The sequence below is a fragment of the Lepidochelys kempii genome, chromosome 5, assembly GCF_965140285.1.
Source record: "Lepidochelys kempii isolate rLepKem1 chromosome 5, rLepKem1.hap1, whole genome shotgun sequence".
In the NCBI taxonomy this organism is placed as follows: domain Eukaryota; kingdom Metazoa; phylum Chordata; order Testudines; family Cheloniidae; genus Lepidochelys; species Lepidochelys kempii.
This window is the reverse complement of record NC_136384.1, coordinates 1,298,324-1,315,663: the sequence shown is the minus strand read 5'-3', so window position 1 is coordinate 1,315,663 and position 17,340 is coordinate 1,298,324. Positions and strand designations below refer to the sequence as shown.

The following is a 17,340-nucleotide window of genomic DNA, read 5'->3' as shown; positions in this document are numbered from 1 at the left end:
CCCCCAGTGTGCCCTGCCCCCCAGCACCACCCTGAAAACCCACCGCTCCCCTGCCCCCCGAGTGCCCTGCCCCCCAGCACCACCCTGCAACCCCCCGCGTCCCTGTCCCCCGTGTGCCCTGCCCCCCCAGCACCGCCCTGCAAAGCCACCGCTCCCCTGCCCCCCGAGTGCCCTGCCCCCCAGCACCACCCTGCAAAGCCACCGCTCCCCTGCCCCCCGAGTGCCCTGCCCCCCAGCACCACCCTGCAAAGCCACCGCTCCCCTGCCCCCATGTGCCCTACCCCCCAGCACCACCCTGAAAACCCCCCACGTCCCTGTCCCCCGTGTGCCCTGCCCCGCAGCACCGCCCTGCAAACACCCCACTCCCCTGCCCCCAGTGTGCCCTGCCCCCCAGCACCACCCTGAAAACCCACCGCTCCCCTGCCCCCCGAGTGCCCTGCCCCCCAGCACCACCCTGCAACCCCCCCGCGTCCCTGTCCCCCATGTGCCCTGCCCCCCCAGCACCGCCCTGCAAACACCCCGCTCCCCTGCCCCAGTGTGCCCTGCCCCCCAGCACCGCCCTGCAAACACCCCAATCCCCTGCCCCCAGTGTGCCCTGCCCCCCAGCACCGCCCTGCAACCCCCCGCGTCCCTGTCCCCCGTGTGCCCTGCCCCCCCAGCACCACCCTGCAAACCCCCCGCGTCCCTGTCCCCCGTGTGCCCTGCCCCCCAGCCCCGCCCTGCAAACACCCCTGCCCCCAGTGTGCCCTGCCCCCCAGCACCACCCTGCAAAGCCACCGCTCCCCTGCCTCCCATGTGCCCTACCCCCCAGCACCACCCTGAAAACCCCCCGTGCCCCTGTCCCCCGTGTGCCCTGCCCCCCCAGCACCGCCCTGCAAACCCACCACGCCCCTGCCCTCCGAGTGCCCTGCCCCCCAGCCCCGCTCTGCAAACTCACCGCTTCCCCGCCCCCCCCGGTGTGCCCTGCCCCCCAGCCCTGCCCTGCAAACCCACCACTCCCCTGCCCCCCGTGTGCCCTGCCCCCCAGCCCGCCCTGCAGACGCGGACCTTGCCCGAGATGTCCCCAATACGGGGATGGTGCTGCAGACTCACAGGACTGTCCGGTAGGGCTCTCACTGATTGTCCCTCCAGGGACTCGAAGGAAACCAGTGTCTGTCTGGGCTGGGCTGGGTGGGTGCCTTCTCACAGATCCATGGCTTTCGATTGTAGCACGAGTCCCTGTTTATGACGCCATTTCTTATTGCTCCACACGACATATAACCCGTGTAACTCGAGTAGCTCCAGTCTCTGGAAAGAGAAGGGGCATTGCTGAGACGGCCCGGCCCGCCCTACGCTGGCTGTCAGCTCTGCCACCTGGCGCACTAAGGCCAGGTCACCATCGATTTCAAGGCCAGAGTCGCTTCACCCAGCGACAGCCGCAGCCCAGCCAGGAGCCCCTCCTTCAGCGAAAGCGACACCCACTCGTCACGGAAACCCGGGAGATGGAGACTCCGCCGCGTGCCTGGGTGAGTTGTTCCACTGGTTAATTCCCCGCCCGGTTTTCTGCCTTATTTCCTGTCTGATTTTTGTCTCTCTTCGTCTTCCAGCCACTGGGGCTTGCTCTGCTCTCGTCTGCAGCTAGATTGAGGAGCCGCCTGCCACCAGAAATCTGCTCTGTATGTAGGTGCCCTGGGCCCAGATCCACAAAGACACGCAAGTCCCAGGCCTCGGCACCCTGCGCTGCAGAAAATCCCCCCTCGGCTGCCGCTGAGCCCTGGAGGAGCCTAAAGTCACTCAGCACCTAACCTTTGGCTGTCAAGGTTTCCTGGCCCTGGCTGCTGTGGTCACAGCTGAGCTTCTGCCTTGGAATCCTGTCCCCCCTGGGCATTCACACCTCCCCTGCCTGCTGCTGCTTCTGCCGGCTCCCTTCAGCCTCTCCTGCCCCTCTGCCCCTCTCGGTGGGCTTGGCACAAGGCTCGTCTCCCTGTCCACCCTGGTCCAGTCGTGCTGCTTCTGCCCCCAGCTCTGCGGTGACTCAGCTCTGCCTCTCCATACTCAGCTTCATGGATTCCCGGGCCAGCAGGGACCACCGTGCAAATCTAGTCTGACCCCCTGCACAGCACAGGCCCTAGGACCAGCCTGACCCCCTGCACAGCACGGGCCCTAGGACCGGCCCGACCCCCTGCACAGCACGGGCCCTAGGACCGGCCTGACCCCCTGCACAGCGCGGGCCCTTGGACCGGCCCGACCCCCTGCACAGCACGGGCCCTAGGACCGGCCCGACCCCCTGCACAGCACGGGCCCTAGGACCGGCCTGACCTCCTGCACAGCACGGGCCCTTGGACCGGCCCGACCCCCTGCACGGCACGGGCCCTTGGACCGGCCCGACCCCCTGCACAGCGCGGGCCCTTGGACCGGCCCGACCCCCTGCACAGCACGGGCCCTAGGACCGGCCCGACCCCCTGCACAGCACGGGCCCTAGGACCGGCCTGACCTCCTGCACAGCACGGGCCCTTGGACCGGCCCGACCCCCTGCACGGCACGGGCCCTAGGACCGGCCTGACCCCCTGCACAGCGCGGGCCCTTGGACCGGCCCGACCCCCTGCACAGCACGGGCCCTAGGACCGGCCCGACCCCCTGCACAGCACGGGCCCTAGGACCGGCCTGACCTCCTGCACAGCACGGGCCCTTGGACCGGCCTGACCCCCTGCACAGCACGGGCCCTAGGACCGGCCTGACCCCCTGCACAGCGCGGGCCCTTGGACCGGCCCGACCCCCTGCACAGCACGGGCCCTTGGACCGGCCCGACCCCCTGCACAGCACGGGCCCTAGGACCGGCCTGACCCCCTGCACAGCGCGGGCCCTTGGACCGGCCCGACCCCCTGCACAGCACGGGCCCTAGGACCGGCCCGACCCCCTGCACAGCACGGGCCCTAGGACCGGCCTGACCCCCTGCACAGCACGGGCCCTAGGACCGGCCCGACCCCCTGCACAGCGCGGGCCCTTGGACCGGCCCGACCCCCTGCACGGCGCGGGCCCTAGGACCGGCCTGACCCCCTGCACAGCACGGGCCCTAGGACCGGCCTGACCCCCTGCACAGCGCGGGCCCTTGGACTGGCCCGACCCCCTGCACGGTGCGGGCCCTAGGACCGGCCTGACCCCCTGCATGGCGCGGGCCCTAGGACCGGCCTGACCCCCTGCACGGCGCGGGCCCTTGGACCGGCCTGACCCCCTGCACGGCGCGGGCCCTTAGACCGGCCTGACGCCCTGCACAGCGCGGGCCCTAGGACCGGCCCGACGCCCTGCACAGCGCGGGCCCTAGGACCGGCCCGACCCCCTGCATGGCGCGGGCCCTAGGACCGGCCCGACCCCCTGCACAGCGTGGGCCCTTGGACCGGCCTGACGCCCTGCACAGCGCAGGCCCTTGGACCGGCCTGACCCCCTGCACAGCACAGGCTAGAGACCTGCCCTGAAATAATTCCCAGGGCAGATCTTTTAGAAAAAGATCCCATCTTGAGTCAAACATGGCCCATCTTGAGTTAAACAATGGAGAATCCACCATGGCCATTGGTAACTTGCTCCAATGGTTAATTACTCTCACTATCAAAAATGTACTCCTTATTTCCAATCTGAATGTGTCTAGCTTCAACTTCCGCCCAATGGATCATGTTAGATCTTCCTCTGAAGAATCCAGTATTAAATACGTGTTCCCCATGCAGGTACTGATAGACTAATCAAGTCACCCTGTACCTTCTCCTTGTTAAGTTAACTAGATGGCGCTCTTTGCATCTCTCACTATAAGGCAGGTTTTCCAAACGCTTACTCATTGTCATGGCTCTTCTCTGAACCCTCTCCAATTATCAACGTCCTTCTTGACCGGTGAACAGCTGAACTGGACACACTGTTCCAGCAACATTGGCTTCCTTCTGGCAGTTCCCCAGTGTTCCAAGAGTTACTGAAACTCAACACTCACTGTCCAGTTAAAGGGCCAGTTTCCCAAAGCTTAAAGCAATTGTTGGCATGGCTGACTGGTCACACGTGTTGACAGTTGGGTATCTGTGATGGGATGGACTTGCCCCACAACAAGCAGCATCACTTGCCCCACAAAATCAGCCATGCAGAACGCAATGCCATCCACAGCCTCAGAAACAACTCTAACATCATAATCAAAAAGGCTGGCAAAGGAGGTGCTGTTGTCATCATGAATAGGTCGGAATATGAACAAGAGGCTACTCGGCAGCTCTCCAACACGAGTTTCTACAAGCCATTACCCTATGATCCCACTGAGAGTTACCAAAAGAAACTACAGCATCTGCTCAAGAAACTCCCTGGAAAAGCACAAGAACAAATCTGCACAGACACACCCCTGGAACCCCGACCTGGGATATTCTATCTACTACCCAAGATCCATAAACCTGGAAATCCTGGGCGCTCCATCATCTCAGGCATTGGCACCCTGACAGCAGGATTGTCTGGCTATGTAGACTCCCTCCTCAGGCCCTACGCTACCAGCACTCCCAGCTACCTTCGAGACACCACTGACTTCCTGAGGAAACTACAATCCATTGGTGATCTTCCTGATAACACCATCCTGGCCGCTATGGATGTAGAAGCCCTCTACACCAACATTCCACACAAAGATGGACTACAAGCCGTCAGGAACACTATCCCCGATAATGTCACGGCTAACCTGGTGGCTGAACTTTGTGACTTTGTCCTTACCCATAACTATTTTACATTTGGGGACAATGTATACCTTCAAATCAGCGGCATTGCTATGGGTACCCGCATGGCCCCACAGGATGCCAACATTTTTATGGCTGATTTAGAACAACGCTTCCTCAGCTCTCGTCCCCTAAAGCCCCTACTCTACTTGTGCTATATTGATGACATCTTCATCATCTGGACCCATGGAAAAGAAGCCCTTGAGGAATTCCACCATGATTTCAACAACTTCCATCCCACCATCAACCTCAGCCTGGTCCAGTCCACACAAGAGATCCACTTCCTGGACACTACAGTGCTAATAAACAATGGTCACATAAACACCACCCTATACCGGAAACCTACTGACCGCTATTCCTACCTACATGCCTCCAGCTTTCACCCTGACCGCACCACACGATCCATTGTCTACAGCCAAGCTCTGCGATACAACCGCATTTGCTCCAAACCCTCAGACAGAGACAAACACCTACAAGATCTCTGTCAAGCTTTCTTACAACTACAATACCCACCTGCGGAAGTAAAGAAACAGATTGATAGAGCCAGAAGAGTTCCCAGAAGTTACCTACTACAGGACAGGCCTAACAAAGAAAATAACAGAACGCCACTAGCCCCCAACTAAAATCCCTCCAACGCATTATTAAGGATCTACAACCTATCCTAAAGGATGACCCAACACTCTCATAAATCTTGGGAGACAGGCCAGTCCTTGCCTACAGACAGCCCCGCAACCTGAAGCAAATACTCACCAACAACCACACACCACACAACAGAACCACTAACCCAGGAACTTATCCTTGCAACAAAGCCCGTTGCCAATTGTGCCCACATATCTATTCAGGGGACACCATCACAGGGCCTAATAACATCAGCCACACTATCAGAGGCTCGTTCACCTGCACATCCACCAATGTGATCTATGCCATCATGTGCCAGCAATGCCCCTCTGCCATGTACATTGGTCAAACTGGACAGTCTCTACGTAAAAGAATAAATGGACACAAATCAGATGTCAAGAATTATAACATTCATAAACCAGTCGGAGAACACTTCAATCTCTCTGGTCACGCAATCACAGACATGAAGGTCGCTATCTTAAAACAAAAAAACTTCAAATCCAGACTCCAGCGAGAAACTGCTGAATTGGAATTCATTTGCAAATTGGATACTATTAATTTAGGCTTAAATAGAGACTGGGAGTGGCTAAGTCATTATGCAAGGTAGCCTATTTCCCCTTGTTTTTTCCTACCCCCCCCAGATGTTCTGGTTTAACTTGGATTTAAACTTGGAGAGTGGTCAGTTTGGATGAGCTATTACCAGCAGGAGAGTGAGTTTGTGTGTGTATGGGGGTGGGGGTGAGAGAACCTGGATTTGTGCAGGAAATGGCCCAACTTGATTATCATGCACATTGTGTAAAGAGTTGTCACTTTGAATGGGCTATTACCAGCAGGAGAGTGAATTTGTGTGGGGGGGTGGAGGGTGAGAAAACCTGGATTTGTGCTGGAAATGGCCCAACTTGATGATCACTTTAGATAAGCTATTACCAGCAGGACAGTGGGGTGGGAGGAGGTATTGTTTCATATTCTCTGTGTATATATAAAGTCTGCTGCAGTTTCCACGATATGCATCTGATGAAGTGAGCTGTAGCTCACGAAAGCTTATGCTCTAATAAATGGGTTAGTCTCTAAGGTGCCACAAGTACTCCTTTTCTTTTTGCGAATACAGACTAACACGGCTGTTACTCTGAAACCTGTTAACAATAACTGGAATTGTTCAAGGCCATCCCACCGGATGTCCCAAATGCCACAATTTCACAAACATGAAGTTACTCTGGTCAAAAAGCATCCTGCTTAAATGGAGCTGTGACAGCAGCCACAAAACATTTAAAAAAAAAACAATGGAAGACGGAGGACGTGTGATGAGGTGCCTACCCCACAGGTGCTGAAAAGGCTGATGTGGGCCAGAGAGGCGAGTAACCCACCTGGGTACACCGGGAGGATGGGCCATGGCCAGGTGTGGAAGTGGGACTGTTCTTAATGTTTCCTCTGAATAGTGTGGGGGTGCCTCAGTTTCCCCTAGGCAGTTCTTAAGTATCTAGGGGGTGGAGTAAGGTGTATGATCATTGCAGAGCCCTAGAGGGCAGGTGTGTGCGGGGGTCTGGACACAGAGAATGGCCGACACCCTGTTTCCTGGCAACTGATGGCCTGGGCCCTTCCCCACTGCAAGGTGAGAGCTAAAGGGTTGGAGAACAAAGGAATCAGGTGACCTCCTGGCCCGGGAAAGGGACAAAGCCCAGAGGAGGAGGAGCTGGAGGGAGAGTCAGTTTGGGGCTAGCTGGGACATGGAGTGAAGGGAAGACGTGGTTGTCTGGCTCACTGCCCCCCAAAAATGGACCCAGCTGAGGGGTCCTGTTCTCTGCACCTACAAGCTCTGTTTTAGACCATGTTCCTGTCGTCTAATAAACCTTCTGTTTTACTGGCTGGCTGAGAGTCCCGTCTGACTGCGAAGTTGGGGTGCAGGACCCTCTGGCTTCCCCAGGAGCCCTGCCTGAGCGGACTCGCTGTGGGAAGCGCAGGGAGGGGCAGAGGATGCTGAATGCTCCGAGGTCAGACCCAGGAAGGTGGAAGCCGTGTGAGCTGTGTGTCCTGAAGACAGGCTGCTCACAGAAAGGAGACTTCCCCAGAGTCCTGACTGGCTTCATGGGGAGCAGTTCCAGAGCATCGCCCGGGGACTCCGTGACAGAGCTCTCTGAACCACTAAGGCTAATTTTTAACAAGTCTTGGAAATTCCAAAGGATTGCAGGCCTCCCGGTGTAGCTCCAATATTTAAAAGGGGTAAATGCGACGCCCCAGGGAACTATAGCCAGTTTGCCTGGTGTCGATCCTGGGCAGAATAATGGAATGGTTCAGTTGGAAGGCACCTCAGGAGGTGTCTAGTCCAACCCCCTGCTCAAAGCAGGACCAACTGCAACTAAATCATCCCAGCCAGGGCTTTGTCAAGCCGGGTCTTATAAACCTCAGTCGGCATGTTTTCATGGAAGGTCAGGCTTGACAAGCCTTTTTCACAGGGTTACAGGTCTGGCTGATAAAGGTACAGGGTGATAAAAGTAGCTGTGTTCATACAGGTACAGCGTGATCAAGGTACAGTGACTTGGATTTCTCCAAGGCAGTTGACTTAGTACCACATGATATTTTCATTTAAAAACTTGCAATATAGGTGTAAGCAGGGTCTGAAAGAGCTCTCCCCTGACAGCTAGCTGGGGAGGGGAAAAGATTTCAGGACCAGACTGTATTTACATGAACACACTCACTTGGCGTCGGTATCCAGCATTCAGCGCGGTGCTGCCCAAAGTGACCAACGCTGGCTGGTGTTGGGATACAAATCACTTCACTCCTGACTGCAGGGGGGAGTGAAATGGTGTTATCCATGTTTCCTTTATTGTATGACTAAAGGGCAGCCGAACCATGCTGAGCCTGTCCTGATTGAGGGGGTCACCCTCAACTGAAAGGAGCTTGCTAAGCCAGGGGCTCAAATGCCAGAGCCCTCCCCTGTGAAAGTAAGAGGGGTGGGGACAGGTGTCCCCGTTAGGATGTGTGGCTGATACTTAAGGGTCCCAGGTACAGTTTGGCCTGCCCCTCCCCACTGTTCACAGATACAGCTGAGTGCAGCGTCTTTTGTTACGTGCTCACTAGCACTGACATCACTTGTGGGGGGCAGCGTTTCTGCCCAGCCTGCTTCAGCAAGGCAGTTCTCCCCCCCCCAAGAGCTCACAGTCCCTGAGAGCTGGGGGAGCCTCAAGGGATGGACCTGCCGAGGTCACAGCAGAGAGGCAGGAGGCAGTGGAAGATGACAGGGTGCAGCAGAGCAGTGAGTGGCTGGCAGAGCAGCAAGCGGGTTGGCCAGAGGAACCGCGGCTGGCAGGGCAGCCAGACAGAGCAAGTGCTCAGAGGCCGGAGCAAGCCAGGTGCCTTCTCCCCCGGGTGGGAGGGGAACTCACACAGCTGCGCCTCTGAACCCTGGGTCCTCACTGACCCAGGACAACCCCTGTGAATGGGGTGTGGTGAGGGAGCAGAGGGGGGCACAGAAAAGGAACTGTTGGTTGTAGATCTCAAGAACACGAGGCGGAAGCTCTGCCCCACGCACTCTGGGCTGGGCGTCCTGCTCACAGTTTATGTTTATGAATCCTGCTTGTGGCATTTTCCCTAATTAATGTCAGGTGACTTTTTCCTTTCATTAAAAGTTTCTTTCCTACACTCAGCCTCAGAGTTTGTGAGAGGGGAAGTATTGCCTCTCGAGGTGCCCAGGGGTGGGGTGTAATTTTCCCAGGTCACTGGGTGGGGGCTCGACCCGGTTTTGTGTTGGATAGATGGAAAGGAACCCCCAGATATTGAACCCGGCCCTGATTGCTGCTGGCTCCACCTGGCAGAAGGGTTGCAAATGGAACTAATAGGGCACATGTTAGATGGATTAAAAACTGGCTCACTGGGAGGTTGCAAAATGTCTTTGTTCCCAATGAGCAGGGCCATTTCTAGCAGGATCCCAAAGATCGGTTCCTGGTCCAATACTTCAATATTATCAACAATATAGATCATGATATAAAATCTTGGCTGGTAATTATGCAGATGACATAAAGATTGGTGGGGTGGTGAGTAATGAGGAAGACAGGAGACTGTCACAGTCATCTGTATTGGCTGGTTAAATAGTCACAATCCAACAAAACGTGATTTAATACAGCCAAATGCATGGCAGTGCATCTGGGAACCAAGAACACTGGTTATTTCTACAGGACCTGAGACTTTGTCTTGGGAAGCAGCGACTCACAAAAGGACTTTGTGTGGCCTCAACGTGAGCCGTGAGTGCAAGGCTGTGGCAGAAAGGGCTAACGTGCTCCATGGGTGTATAAAAAAGGGACTTTCCAGTAGAAATAAGGAAGTGATCTTAGCCTGACCATGCTGCGTACAGAGGCGATACTAGAATACTGTGTCCAGTCCTGGTGTCCGCACCTCAAGAAGGATGTGGAAATACCAGAGAATGTTCAGAGGAGGGTCACAAAAATGATCCAGAGGATGGAAAACAGGATGTATGATCCGAGGTTTGAGGAGCCCAATCTAATCCGCTTACCAAAGACAAGGTTGAGAGGTGACGCCGTCTCAGTGTCTAGGTTCTGACACATGGAAAAGAGAGCTGACACCAAGGGGCTTTTCAGGCTAGCAGACAAAGCCATAACAAGGCCCAATGGCTGGAAGTTGGAGTTGGACAAATTCAATCTTGAAATAAGATGCTGTTTCCTAGCTGTGAGGGTGATTAACCACTAGAACAGCTCACCATGGGGGGGGGGGGGGTGTCTCCATGGCTTGGAGTCTTTAAATCGAGGTCAGATAGATTTCTAGAAGATACGTTTTAGTGCATCTTTGGGGAGCAGTGCTCTGGCCTGTGTGTGACGGATGTCAGGCTAGATGAACATCGTGGTCCCTTCTGGTCTACAAATAAATTACTGGTTGGGACTGTCCTCTGTGTGCCCACACTGAATGTGATCAGGTCGTGAGACCTCCCACACCTCTCCCAGACTGAAGTCCCTCATAACACAGGTTTTCTTCCCACGTCACAGACAAGAGGTTAGTGAGTATCCCATTCTGTTCTCTGGTTTGATTTGGTGTCTGTAACAGACCCCACCCGTGCACCCGCTGGGCTTTGTTAGCACATTCATCCATAGGCATGATCCTGCACTTCTGAGTTAGCAACACCTCTAAAACAGGTGATGCTGCCTTTCATGCAGAGTGCCCCCCAAAAACCTTCCTAAAGAGGCTGTAACCAGTGAGTTTAACATCCCCGTCCTGTGACTCATCCCGCCAGGCCTCAGTGATGACAATAATACCTCATTTCTTCTCATCAGTGAGAATTTCCAATTCCTCTGGCTTGTTAGCCAGATTCCCAGCATTGGGTCAGAGACAATTAAGAAATGTCTCCTCTTCACGTTCCCTGCCAGCGCTGTTCAGTACGTTCCTGACATCTGGATTTGTGTTTTACACTCATTTGCTCTGTGGTTTTGCCCCTTGCCCTCCCAGGAACCACCTGACTTACGCTTGGGCGCTACCGATAAAGAATTTACTCAGAGGACTTGAAACTGCTTGAAACTCGTTATTTTGCAGCTTTCAAGTACATGGTGTTGCTTTAAATATTCCCCCCTGGCAAAGGGTCCACATGAGGAACTGCAGGCCCATTGGTTCCATTATGGGAAGCCACTTCTAACCCTTCCAGCGCACTTTAGTCAGTGGCTTTAGCTACAGCTACTAAAGTGCATATTTCTTTTGGATGGTGCCACTGGTTAGCACATGGAGCATCTAGCTTAAGAAATAAATATGATACTTACTCTTCAAAGCGTGAGTTATCCACCCACTGCCACTGCCACTGTGATTCCTGATTCCAGACTAGTCCAATCCAGTACTGGACATTAGTATTTTTCAGAAAATTCTAGGAAGAAAAGAGTCACATAATGACACCCCTGCATTCAAGTGACTGCGGTGAAGAAGCAGAGAACTGCAGGGAAGGGATTAGCTGGTGGAGAAAAGGATGTTTCCATGAGCATGATCACATTGCTCCAGAAGTGGGGTTACCCAGCTAGCCAGGTGTGGGGCGGCGAACAGCATCCTCCCAGCGCACCCAGCTACTGGTTATCCATCGTACTGGAGCCCACTCACCCCAGCCCACCAGAAATGAGAGGCCCTAGGTACTTTCCCTGCTGCGATCGGCTGTGCTAACTGGGCCTACGAGTTTCCCCGAAGTGTGAGCTCAGCTGTGAAAAGTGGGCAACGGTTCCTAAGATGTCACAATACCCCTAGGACAAGAAACGTGATGGGAAAAGGTGGAAAAAGGAGACAGACTGAATTAGTCCAAATAAAAAGGCCCCCTGGTGTAACTCAAGGACTGCGTTAAGGCCTTGCCTGATAAACAAGAGACGTGTGGGACAAAAGTCAAGGAGCCAAAATTGGTGTGTCAGAAATTAGGTCTAATTGGTGGACAAAACAAGGAGGGCAGGGGCTGTTCTACCTACTACTCCCTTCGGCATCCTTAAAGAAAGAGACTTTGGGAGACAAATTGCCTGCTGAAGCCAGCTTCACCATCCTGGCTGCCCTTCACCCATCTTCTGGGACCATCATTCGGACCCTGAGAGATGTCCTGTCCTGACCAGACTGGACCAGAGAGAGGGACCCAGATGACACCAGCTCTGGCTGAGTCCTGAACACCATTTGGGATGTGAGACTTCATCTCTCCATCTCCCTTGGGCGTCCCTTTCCTTCCCCACCTTATTTCTTCCCTCCCCTGTCCTTCTCCTTTTGACTTCTGTCTAATAAGAGTCTGGGTAGCCAGCCAAGACTGTACATTTTGCAGCAAGGCTGTGAGCCTGTGACCAGGGAGGCAGAGGAATGCAATGCCCTAACCAGCCCAATGGTGGTACGAGTTTGTCAGGTCTCAGAGTGGCCGATCAGACCTTGTGCTGGGCCTGAGTCTCTCCAGCAGTGAGGCTGCACGTGAGAGTCAGCACCAGAGAGAGAAGCTGCATTTTCTCTCTTTGCTGTTCTCTTCTCTCCCCCTTTGGGTGTTTGTCTCGTTTTGTCTTTTAGGAAACAGGACTGGACTTTAACAGCAGCGCTAGCCCATCTCAGCTAACGTCTTCTCCTCTCCCCAGAAGGACAGTTATCACCATCTTTGATACCATCTGAGACAGTGGTTGTCAGGCAGGGAAACATGTACCCCTGGGGTACACAGAGGTCTTCCAGGGGGTGCATCAATTCAGCTAGATATTTGCCTAGTTTTACAACAGGCAACAGAAAAAGCACCAGCGAAGTGAGGACAAACTAATATTTCAGACAGACACTGACTTGTTTGTACTGCACTGTATGCGATACACCAAAATGTCAGTACAATATTTATATTCCAGTGGATTTATTTTATAATTATATGGTAAAAATGAGAAAGTCGAAATTTGTCAGGACTAGTGAGCTGTGCCATGTCTGTATTTTTATGTCTGATTTTGTATTTAAGTAGTTTTTAAGTGAGGTGCAACTTGGGGGTACGCAAGATAAATCAGACTCCTGAAAGGGGCGCAGAAGTCTGGAAAGGTTGACAGCTGCTCATCTAAGAGACTGTCAAAAGGGAGACAGGTTCTTTTTAAAAACTCTCTCCAGCTGAAAGGAAAGGGAACAAGGGATGTTGTTCAAATGCAAGCCTTACATAATACTTTAATTCCAAAGGCTTTAACTGTTTTTCCCCCTTTTCTGTATCTTTAATGAAAGGTTAAGAGGCTGTTGAATGGGGTGTTTGCCGGGGCACTCAGCAGGCCGAGGTCTCTGTAGACCAAACCCTGAACGTTGTTTAAAACTGTTCAATGCTGGACAGTGACAGGGTCGTGTTAACACCTTTGACTCTTTGGGCTGGTACACTCCCTCTAAATCAATACAACAGACCTGCAGGCCCGGACCAGCCCAGCGCTCCCTGGCTAGAGCGGAGGCTGGGAACTGGCCAGTGGGAGCCACGGGGACGGCGCTTGCGGACGCGGGCAGCGCACGGAGACACACTGTCCCCTTCCCCGCAGGGGCCGCGGAGACGTGCTAGCAGCCGGCCACTTCCGGGAGCGCCGTGGGGCCACAGCAGGCAGCCTGAGCCCAGCTGTGCCGCCAGGCGGGAGCCGCCTGTAGTAAGTACCTCCCGGCTGGAGCCTGCACCTCACACCCCCTCCCGCACCCCAACCCCCTGCCCCAGATCAGAATCCACCCCTGCACCCCAACTCCCTCCCAGACCCCGCACCCCAACCCCCTGCCCCAGATCAGAATCCCCCTCCTGCACCCCAACTCCCTCCCAGACCCCGCACCCCCTCCTGCACCCCAACCCCCTGCCCCAGATCAGAATCCCCCTGCTGCACCTCAACTCCCTCCCAGACCCCGCACCCCAACCCCCTACCCCAGATCAGAATCCCCCTCCTGCACCCCAACTCCCTCCCAGAGCCCGCACCCCAACCCCCTGCCCCAGATCAGAATCCCCCTCCTGCACCCCAACTCCCTCCCAGACCCCGCACCCCCTCCTGCACCCCAACCCCTGCCCCAGATCAGAATCCCCCTGCTGCATCTCAACTCCCTCCCAGACCCCGCACCCCCTTCCGCACCCCAACCCCCTACCCCAGATCAGAATCCCCCTCCTGGACCCCAACTGCTCCCAGAGCCCGCACCCCAACCCCCTGCCTCAGATCAGAATCCCCCTCCTGCACCCCAACTCCCTCCCAGACCCCGCACCCCCTCCTGTACCCCAACCCCTGCCCCAGATCAGAATCCCCCTGCTGCACCTCAACTCCCTCCCAGACCATGCACCCCAACCCCCTGCCCCAGATCAGAATCCCCCTCCTGCACCCGAACCCCCTGCCCCAGATCAGAATCCACCCCTGCACCCCAACTCCCTCCCAGACCCTGCACCCCCTCCCGCACCCCAACCCCCTGCCCCAGATCAGAATCCCCCTCCTGCACCCCAACTCCCTCCCAGACCCTGCACCCCCTCCCACACCCCAACCCCTGCCCCAGATCAGAATCCCCCTCCTACACCCCAACTCCCTCCCAGACCCCGCACCCCAACCCCCTGCCCCAGATCAGAATCCCCCTCCTGCACCCCAACTCCCTCCCAGACCCCGCACACCCTCCTGCACCCCAACCCCCTGCCCCAGATCAGAATCCCCCTCCTGGACCCCAACTCCCTCCCAGACCCCGCACCCCCTCCCGCACCCCAACCCCTGCCCCAGATCAGAATCCCCCTCCTGGACCTCAACTCCCTCCCAGACCCCGCACCCCAACCCCCTGCCCCAGATCAGAATCCCCCTCCTGGACCCCAACTCCCTCCCAGACCCCGCACCCCCTCCCGCACCCCAACCCCTGCCCCAGATCAGAATCCCCCTCCTGGACCTCAACTCCCTCCCAGACCCCGCACCCCAACCCCCTGCCCCAGATCAGAATCCCCCTCCTGCACCCCAACTCCCTCCCAGACCCCGCACCCCCTTCCGCACCCCAACCCCCTGCCCCAGATCAGAATCCCCCTCCTACACCCCAACTCCCTCCCAGACCCCGCACCCCCTCCTGCACCCCAACCCCCTGCCCCAGCCCCTCCTGCACCAAACTCCCTTCCAGAAAGAAGACTTGTTTACAGGGACCCCACAATATCTAATAGCCCCGGGCCCACAGGAGAGTTAATCCGGCCCTGACTAGAAGTCATGGCCTATGAAGAAAATTATGACTCAATTGGCATTAAGGGGACTTAGTGGGACAGCTCCCATGACTCGAGTACCAGCACTGAGGGATAGAGCTTGTTCCAGAAGGACAGATATGGGGACAAAGGAGGAGGTGTTTGCTGTAGGTCAGGAACGTGCACACTTGCCGCGAGGCGAAGTACGTGGCAGAACTATGGAGAGTCTCTGGGTGAGGATAACAAGGGAAAAGAACAGCAGAGATCTTATGGATGGGCGTTGTCTGTTATAGACACCAGATCAGGACGAGGAAGTGGACAAGTCATTCCACAAGCAGGTAACAGGATTAGCTAACACGCATGAGCTCGTATTAATGGGGGATTTTAACTTCCCTGGTATCTGTTGTAAGACTGTTACAACAAGCCATAACATGCAAGTTCTTAGCACGTGTAGGGGACAGTTTTCTGATTCAGGAGGAGTTGAGCAAACAACGAGGGGGTCATCCATGTTGGATCTGGTGTTGACCAACAGGGATGAACCAGTTGCGACCGTGAAGGTGGGCGGGAGCTTGGGAGGAAGTGACCATGATCTGATGGAATTCAAGACCCTAAGGAAAGGAGGACATGAGAACAGCAAAACAAGGACACTGGACTTCAGAAAGGCGGATTTCAGCGGAGTCAGCCAAATCGCAGGCAGGGTCCTGTGGAGGGGAGAGAAGGAGTCGAAGGGGGCTGGCAGTTCCTAAGAGCTGTAACACTCAGGCTATTCGGAGGCAGAGGAGAGAGAAGAGGAGCGGCAGGAGGCCAATGTGGCTACACGAGGAGCTTTCTAGCTCTCTACAAACCCATAGGGACAAATCCAGGGAACGGAGGGCGGGGCACGGCTCCAAGGGAGTGGACGTGGCAATAGTGCAAGCATGTAGGGACAAAATCAGGAAAGCCAAGGCAAGGAACGAGTTACAGCTGGCAAGGAATGTTAGAGACAACAGGAAGGGGGGTTCTTCAAATCTGTCAGACACAAAAGAACAATCCAGGACAGTGCGGGTGCGCTGCTCAGTGGAGAAGGTGAGCTGGTAACGCTCCTCCAGCCCCTGGATCATTGCCATTGCTCTTCTCTGAGCCCCTGCCTATTTGCCAACGCCCCCCCCGCCCAGCCTGGAGACACCCCCTCTTTACGCAGTGTTCCGGCCGCGCTCGCTCCGGCCGTGCATGTACCGTACCGGCATTGCCCTCGAGTCCCAGGATTTGGTGATAAGAAGCCGAGCAGAGTTCCCTTTGCAGTCTTTCTTGCTTTCTTCCCAAGTCTTCTCCTCCTTCGAGACGAACAAGCACTTTCCTCTGTACAACACCCAGTCTGCCGGGCAGCAGCCTGGAGGGAAGAGGGAGTGAGAGGCTCAGAGGCGCTCCTGGCCCTGAGTTCAGCTAACAGGCTCGTGCCCTGGGCCGTACAAAGAAGGCCTGGTCCCTCCCCAGGGGCTCACACTCCCCCAGACTCCAGGCTGCCCCAGGAGCTGCTCCGAGCAGGTGGAGGGCGGGGGGGGAGGGTTCTCGAGGGTTTGGGGCAGGCTGGGAGCTGAGTCCAGGGCTCAGATACAAGTGTAACTGTTCATGGGGTTCAACATTTCCCTGGTGGGGTAAACGAGCGGCATCTCCCTGTCCTTTTGCTCTCCCCCACCCCCGGGGATTCAGCCACCGTGAGGACGTGGACACTGCTCCGTTACAGCTCTGGCCGGAGGGCTGGGCAGTGATGCGCGGACAGACTGAGCCCTTCTAGGGATCGGGCTGTTTCCCTCGTTCTGACAGAGCTCCTTGTTCCGTGTGAGCAGACGGCGACGCGCTGCCCGTGTCACCTGGCAGCCGCCTCCTCCCCGTGCCCCGCTCTGCCCGTTGGCGAGGCCCCAGGCTGTCTGCGATGGCGCGTCGTCCTCAGGGCTGGGATTCTGCCCTTGGCGAGGGTGCAGGGCCCTGGGTGTCTCCACCGCACCAGAGCCCCGGCTGGAGAGTCGCCCAGCTCGCCTGCCTGGGAGCCCGGGCCAGGACTGGCAGGGGCAGCCTCAGGGAAGCTGATCTCATTTTTTATTGCCTGGGATAGTTTCTTTGCCTGGGGTGGTTGAAGCACCAAGCGCGTCATGGGCACAAAATATGACTCAACCTGCCCCGTGTGTGGGCATTTGCTACAAGAAGTCCCAAAGGCGAACGGGCCGTTGTGTGCTGGGCCCCATGGGCTGTTTGTGCGCGTCGCCCACTTCTGAACACATGGGAGAGAGGCCTGGACCTGGATTGTGGGGCTGCAGGTCGGGTCTGAGGAGCGCCAGCAGATCGGGGGGGTGGGGGCAGGGAGAGCAGGGGGGTGCAAGCAGAGCTCAGTGGTGGAGAAGCAGCCCGAATTCAGTTAGTCCAGGTGTTATCTCTTAG

The 17,340-nt window shown here is 56.3% G+C and overlaps 1 protein-coding gene across 1 annotated transcript in view; it reads right to left on the bottom strand.

The window, feature by feature from the left end:
- Positions 1-1,112: 1,112 nt before the first annotated feature.
- Positions 1,113-17,340, bottom strand: part of LOC140911755 (B-cell differentiation antigen CD72) — a 28,180-nt gene continuing 11,952 nt past the window's right edge. Inside the window, exons 5-7 of the mRNA XM_073345487.1 lie at positions 16,146-16,294; positions 11,075-11,175; positions 1,113-1,287 (exon numbers count right to left, since the gene is read on the bottom strand). Of these exons, the coding sequence (XP_073201588.1) occupies positions 1,113-1,287; positions 11,075-11,175; positions 16,146-16,294 (425 nt within the window). The remainder of the gene's footprint in view (positions 1,288-11,074; positions 11,176-16,145; positions 16,295-17,340) is intronic.